Genomic DNA, 6,886 nt, shown 5'->3' on the forward strand with positions numbered 1-6,886 from the left:
TGGAGTTTCGGGATTCGTAGCAGCGGTATGTAAGTGGTGGCGATGGCACATGTAAAGTTCAAAGTCTGAACATCCATGGCATGATCGTGCTGAAGGCATTGTTTTGAGAGCAGGGATAATCTTCAAAACAAAAAATGTACAATCGAATGATGACGGCTCTTGTGCATGGCTTCCTTCTTGGATTTAGTGATTCCTTCTTGGAGACGTTTCTTTTGGAGATCTTGGACTTTATGGTTTATCTTGGTGGTGGTTGGGATGCTACGAGGACTGCAACACTTTAGCAAAAGTTTCCTCATTTATTACTGTAGCTTTTTTTTTGCTTGTGTACTCATGATGCTATGAGAACTGTAACACTGTGTTTTGATACACAGAATTGAAAATGGAATTGAATTGGACTAGAAATTCCAAATCCAAGGTGGAAACGAATTGGCTTCCAATTCAAATTCTGTTGTTTGAATGTGCTCAAAATTTGGTGTTTGAATCAAATAGTGTACCCAATTCCAAATCATGTTTAGATGTACAAACTTGGAATTTGATGTATTTCTGAATTAATCCACACCACCTCGACGGCCGGCGAAGCTGGAAGGGGCGCTCGTCCCAACGTGCTCGAGTTTGCCATGGCTCGCGAGGGAGCCGGTGGCTGGCGGTGGCCGAAAACGACCTTTAGGGGCACGCGGTGGCGGTGCTTGCAGGGGCACACGTTGGCGGTGGTTGGGGCGGGCCAAAGTTGGACGGATCTCCTCTATGGCACGCGTCGGCGGTAGTTGCAGGGGCACGCTAGATTCGGAAGGATCTCCTCAGGGGCACACGGTGGCTATTGCAGAGGCACGCGACGATGGTTGCAGGGGCACGCGGTGGTGGTCGCTCGCGTCGGGAGGGAGGCGACGACGTTGCAGGGGCATGCGGCGGCGGTCGCTCGTGTCGGGAGGGAGGCGTCGACGATCACGCTCTCTGTTTCTCGAGGGACGAAGAGGCATGGGAAGTTTCCACGGGAATGCGAGGGTGTGAGCTCGAAAAGTCTCGCGAGGTGTTTACACGGACCAAAGCGGTACCGTGGAACTGGGCTTAGTTTCCAGGCTATGATTTAGAGGCATATCTGAACGGTGAAAACTGACCACAAATTCCAGATTTGGTGATTCCGAGTCCAAATCTACGCATCCAAACACAATAGGTATTACGTTGTTGCAGAGACTAAATATAATTGGTATTTTCGCTATATGATATTAATATGTTATATTTATGAAAAAAATAGCATAGAACCATAGCTCAGTTTAAGCACAAATCGTCTAATACTCTAATCAACCTACTGAGATATGCCAAAGCTAGGCGTTGGTCAACCACGTGCGAGCGACCATCATGGATAAGTAGTTGGTGATGTTTAAATGAGAGATTCATAAGGAGTCAACCGAAAACAGAGATGAAGACAAATGTTGCAAGAGCAAATCACGAGGGACCACTAGACGAAGGCCATGCTGTTTGCCTTGCTAACTTTGACTGAAATTGCCCCTTGCTCACACTTTTTCCTGGCATGCTGTTTGCCTTGCTAACTTTGACTGGAATCTGGACGATCAAAAGTCAAAACTCTGTCGAGATAGTAAAAATCACTTCTTGGGACCGAACACATCCTGAATCCTGCCCGCGGCAATGCCACACGCCAGCAGCACCAGGCACCAGCTGATCAGTGCCACCTCAATGCCACCTGCCCACCGCAAACCCTCGCCGGATCCGGCGCGCATCGGCCGACGCACACCACCCCGACCACGCGCCGCCGCACCAACCACGAGAGGCCAAGAGGCAAGCAAAAACCCCTCCAAAGTCCAAACCCAAGAGCCGTGGCGAACTGAGCTGGCTGCCCTATCAAGCAAAGGCAGTCGCAAGTCGCAGCTTCTCTACTTGCTGCAAAGTCCAAAGTCCCAAGGGCCACGGTCGAACCACACTCTCACCAACCCCGCCACCACCATGGCCGACCGCCTCGCCGCAGCCGCCGCCCTCCGCGCCGCCGCTCCGGCCCGCCCCTCCCCGTCCGCCCGCCGCGCCGGGCCATCCAACTCCGCCTTCTTCCCCTCCTCGTCCTCGTCCTCCGCGGCTCGCCGCCTCGTCAGCCTCCGCGCAGCGCCTTCCCAGGTCGGCGTCGACACGATCGGGTTAGGGCGGTTCAGGATTTGAGCACGGATGTTCCGGTTGTTGACTTGTGTGTTTGGTTGTGTGTGTGATCGCAGAAGGCCAAGGCGGCGGGGAGGGGGCGGTCGGTGAGGTGCATGGCGGCGGCGTCGGACGCGGCGCAGCTCAAGGCCGCGCGCCAGGACATCAGGGAGCTGCTCAAAACAACCCACTGCCACCCCATCCTGGTACGTTGCCGTATACCCCACACAGCCACGCCACGCTCTCTTAGGTTACTACTAGGAAACATATTCCTTGCATCAGCGTCCTCATTTAGGACAGTAAGGTGAATTTGATCCGTAGAGCAATGCTGGAATTCAGCATCATAACGTACACAGCCTGCCTCTCTCAGAAGGGGTTGTCAGTTGTAACCTCTAGCTCCATTTCTCCATCGATTGTTTACCGTGACAAACTGCAGCAAATTTTCTGAATCATACGGGCTGTGCCTCAGTTGTTTCTGTTGTGTTACTGAAGCCAGACTAGTGGCTAGTGATACATCTCGTTCCATTTGTTCACTATGGAGCTTATTATGCTGCCTGTTGTGATGCGTAGAGCTTAGCCCTTGTATGCTCACAAAACTATGGTTATACATGATATTTATGTGCAAATGTAAACATGTACTTCGTAATAAAAATATAAAATGAAGTGTGTGAATTTTTTTGACCATGAGGGTATCAGAAAACTCTGGTTACTTAGCCATCCTGCATTGCAGACTGCAGAGTAGTTTAAAGAGAATTGTCCCATAATGTTATATTATAGTGACTACACTGGTACTTCACAATTAAGATCATCATCATCTGCACTCTTCATGCAGAACTCTCCTTTCATTTGTTATATGCCACATTTTCTTATATTTTACCTTTGTAACTGTCTTGGATATTTCTGCCCATTTTGCACTCGTAGAAGCTTAAGACACCAATAGAGATGCTATATTTTCAAATCAGCACCGTCGATTAAAACTTTTCAAAAAGAAAAATCAGAGAAATGAAACTTTTCATTTTGAAATTTGCAATTACCTAGTGCAATGTCTTGGCACAAAGTACTTTCGTTTTTATCATGCTAATACCTATCAGGGTGTGGAGACTCTTTGAACTTAATTTTTCTATATCTGTTCCAAGATTATTAATTGTTATTTGTTTTACTGCATGAAGGTTCGTCTGGGATGGCATGATTCTGGCACATATGACAGGAATATTAAGGATTGGCCAGAACGAGGTGGAGCTAATGGAAGTTTAAGATTTGATGTTGAATTGAAGCATGGAGCCAATGCCGGTACAGTTACTTGGAATTTCACTATTACATTTCTTCGTTCCTCCTACATGTACAGCTAGTAACTAAAAGTCCTGATCATCATCCTTAAGGTTTGGTAAATGCTCTAAAGCTTGTGCAACCGATCAAGGACAAATATCCGAGCATCACTTACGCAGATTTATTCCAGTTGGCAAGTGCTACAGCAATTGAGGTCTGACCTTTCCCCCATTATATCTTTCTAGGTTAGAATTAATATATCAATGCTCTTCCCAAAATTTAATTTCCTTTCTTTTGTCAATCAGGAAGCTGGTGGCCCAAAGCTTCCAATGAAGTATGGACGTGTTGATGTCACAGGACCTGAGCAGTGTCCACCAGAGGGGAAGCTTCCTGGTTAGAAATTCTGTGTCCACGACACATTCCAGTTTGTTGCATTCTGTACAAATAGCCCTCTCTCTTTTGAGTTCTGTAAATATGTTTTTAAGATACGAAACATCTCATGGTTGCTTGAAATAATACTTGGTATTTCCATAATCTTACTGGGTAATTCTATTGCCACCTGTTGCTAAACAATTTATAGAAAAAAGGGTACCTGCTTGTTGCTAAATGCATTTAATATGATGATTGCTAATTCTTCAATTATGTGTTTTGTGTTTTTCCAGATGCTGGCCCCAGTGCACCTGCTGACCACTTGAGGGCTGTATTCTACAGAATGGGCCTTGATGACAAGGTGTGCAAATAATGATCCGAGTCACCTGTTTGCCCATGATGTTATGTTGTTGAGCTGTGTGTACCCTGTATCTGCAGGAAATTGTTGCTTTATCTGGGGCACATACCCTTGGAAGGTCTAGGCCTGAACGGAGCGGCTGGGGGAAACCTGAAACAAAATATACTGTATGTTGTTCTTAACTTTTTGTGTGTATATGCTACCTTGGATGTTTTGACTTTTGAGTCTCATGTTTAGGTTAACAATTGCATAGCATGTTGTGGTATCACTTTGACCATGTTGGCTCTATTAATGGTTACTTCATACTTAGTATTACCCTTAGGCCTTAATCTCTCTAGGGACTAGGTGTGATTATTTTCAAGATTTGTATATTGTATGAGTACAGTTGAGCTGTCTACACTTCAAACACATCTGATGGTGTCAGTTAAAATATGCATAAAAATCGCACACACACTTCAAAACATCGATGCTGTCTGCACTGCTCCATGTAGATATACAAGTGCATTGTCTACGTGAGTAATGTTCATCCACTATCTTTTGTTACTTTGGCAGAAAAATGGCCCTGGTGCACCTGGTGGGCAATCGTGGACACCTGAATGGCTGAAGTTTGATAACAGTTACTTCAAGGTAAGTGTGGCCCGTTCAATATTTTGCATGCCTGGACAGTTGATCTGATTTTGTTAGAACTGACCTGCTGGCAACACTTTATAGGAGATAAAAGAGAAGAGAGATCAGGATCTTCTGGTCTTGCCTACGGATGCCGCATTGTTTGAGGACCCAACATTCAAGGTGATCCTGATGCTCAAACTGTATGCTGTCGGCACCCTACGAAAGTGAGATAATAATTATTAAACTTACCGCCTGAAAATTCCGCAACACTTTCAGGTCTATGCAGAGCAATACGCATCGGACCAAGAGGCATTCTTCAAAGACTATGCGGAGGCTCATGCTAAACTGAGCAGCCTGGGCTCAAAGTTCGATCCTGCCGAGGTCAGTGCCATTCCGCGCATAGTTTTCCAACACTCTGCTGTCATTCCGACAAACCACTCCGCTGAGCTGTGCCAACCTTATCGTCCTTTGTGTTTCGAACTGATGTGGTATGTGGCTAACTGATCTTTGTGGCTGTCCTGCAGGGATTCTCCTTGGACGATTAGTGAGTGCCGCGCGTGAACCAGATCCAGCCAAGGGCTCGTCCAAAAGGTATATGCCCCTTACCAATTTGTTGATTCGTGTCAGCTCTTTTCATCCAGTTGTAACATTGATATAAAACAAAGTATTCGGCTGGTCCTGTCCACAATAGGCTCACTCTGTCGTCTTCCTTTGCAGGATCAAGCCCATTGTTCCTCCAATTTCGTATCACCACACAGGACGAGGCATTTTCCCAGCTTCTTGTCATGCTACAAGATAGAGGTTTTTCTTTCCAGGTTCGGCAAGCCGTTAGATGTGGGAACTGAGATCGTGAGTGTAAAAAATAATAGTGCATCTGCTGACAAACAGATTTGGACCATGTATGTGAACCTTCAGAGGGAGCACCCCTGATTCGATGAGGAATCCATTTTTATTCCGAATTTTATGTTACTGCTCTTCACGGAACGCTTTACTTACGTGCCTCTGGGCTGTGGCAGCGTGGTGTCATTTTTCTATCAGTCATGTGGCTCATCGAGCACGGTGGTGGTCGCCGCTGCAGTAAACATCAGATCTGCAATACATAAACCTCTGGACCCTACGGCCTCTGAGGAGCTGCCTCCCAGCATAAACCAGGAGTAATTTCCATTTGGCGAGCCCCTCCGTCTTTGTCTCCACAAGCATACGGAATCTTTGAAGCAGTGATCCATGGGTCCATTTGTAACCAAATGGCCCCTGTCCACGGGTGCGTGCGTATCGGGGGATTAGATTGGACCGATCTGTTGCCCGTTGGTGGGCGTCCACCACAGTGGTGGATAATAAGACACCATCAGCACAGCAGTGTTGGGAATGAATTAACAAGCCCTATGTGCTGTGGTGAGCCTGCGACGACGGGCGCGGCATTAACTCGGATCGGCCTCTCGTGCCCGCCACGTGCTCTCGTGGCTCAGGCGCACCCAGCCAAGGCCCAAAATTACAAACTCCGAAGAGTGCGCACTCCGCAGGTTCGGGTCCTGTCACTTTCCCGGTGGGTGTAATCGCACTTACCGCTCCCTCCCGCCCAAATCACACACTGTTTCTGTTTCCTTTTTTTTTTGTGCTAACAATGGAATAGGCTTGAGACTTTTTTGAACATGGATGGAACCTCTAAGGATGGCAATGTGTACCCATGACCCGTGTACTCGTCGATTAAAAACCCAATAGGAGTACGGGTATGGGAAAAAATAATCCACATGAGTTCGTAATAGGAAAATATCTTACCCACCGGAGTGGGTGCAGGTATGGGATCGTAGAACCCATACCCACATACCCATTTATCCATCTGAATTTTATATGTGGGTCGCTCTAATATTATAAACTACTCAATTTTCGCCTAATCACAACCTTCATGTTGCTAGGCTGAACCTCACGCTTTCCAATCTCACAATTGCTGGTAGGTTAGTGATGATTAGACCTATATTTAGGATTGCCTCACCTCCTGTCATGTTCTTTTGATCAATTTTATGTGTTGTAAGCGCGTGTATTTTTCACCCCGTGGGTACCCATTTACCCTGCCGGGTGACGGATATGGGGAAAACTTGTACCCGTTGACGGGTATGGGTACGGGTGACGGGCAAAATTAAAGGC

The 6,886-nt window shown here is 46.8% G+C and overlaps 1 protein-coding gene across 1 annotated transcript; it reads left to right on the forward strand.

Moving 5' to 3' along the window:
• The first annotated feature begins 1,889 nt into the window (after window positions 1-1,889).
• On the forward strand, window positions 1,890-5,703 carry LOC124673860 (probable L-ascorbate peroxidase 7, chloroplastic). Its single transcript, XM_047209901.1, has 12 exons — window positions 1,890-2,124; window positions 2,220-2,348; window positions 3,312-3,432; window positions 3,522-3,622; window positions 3,714-3,801; window positions 4,071-4,138; window positions 4,216-4,302; window positions 4,688-4,762; window positions 4,847-4,924; window positions 5,021-5,125; window positions 5,269-5,335; window positions 5,462-5,703. The coding sequence occupies exons 1-11, from the start codon at window positions 1,960-1,962 to the stop codon at window positions 5,287-5,289; spliced, it is 1,038 nt and encodes a 345-aa protein (XP_047065857.1). The 5' UTR covers window positions 1,890-1,959; the 3' UTR covers window positions 5,290-5,335; window positions 5,462-5,703.
• The last annotated feature ends 1,183 nt before the right edge of the window (window positions 5,704-6,886 follow it).

The sequence above is a fragment of the Lolium rigidum genome, chromosome 7 (genome assembly GCF_022539505.1).
Source record: "Lolium rigidum isolate FL_2022 chromosome 7, APGP_CSIRO_Lrig_0.1, whole genome shotgun sequence".
NCBI lineage: Eukaryota > Viridiplantae > Streptophyta > Magnoliopsida > Poales > Poaceae > Lolium > Lolium rigidum.

Coding starts and splice junctions, on each gene's coding strand:
- LOC124673860 (XM_047209901.1), top strand. CDS start 1,960: ATGGCCGACCGCCTCGCCGCAGCCGCCGCCCTCCGCGCCGCCGCTCCG. Junction 2,125..2,219: donor TCCGCGCAGCGCCTTCCCAG/GTCGGCGTCGAC, acceptor GTGTGATCGCAG/AAGGCCAAGGCGGCGGGGAG. Junction 2,349..3,311: donor CCCACTGCCACCCCATCCTG/GTACGTTGCCGT, acceptor TACTGCATGAAG/GTTCGTCTGGGATGGCATGA.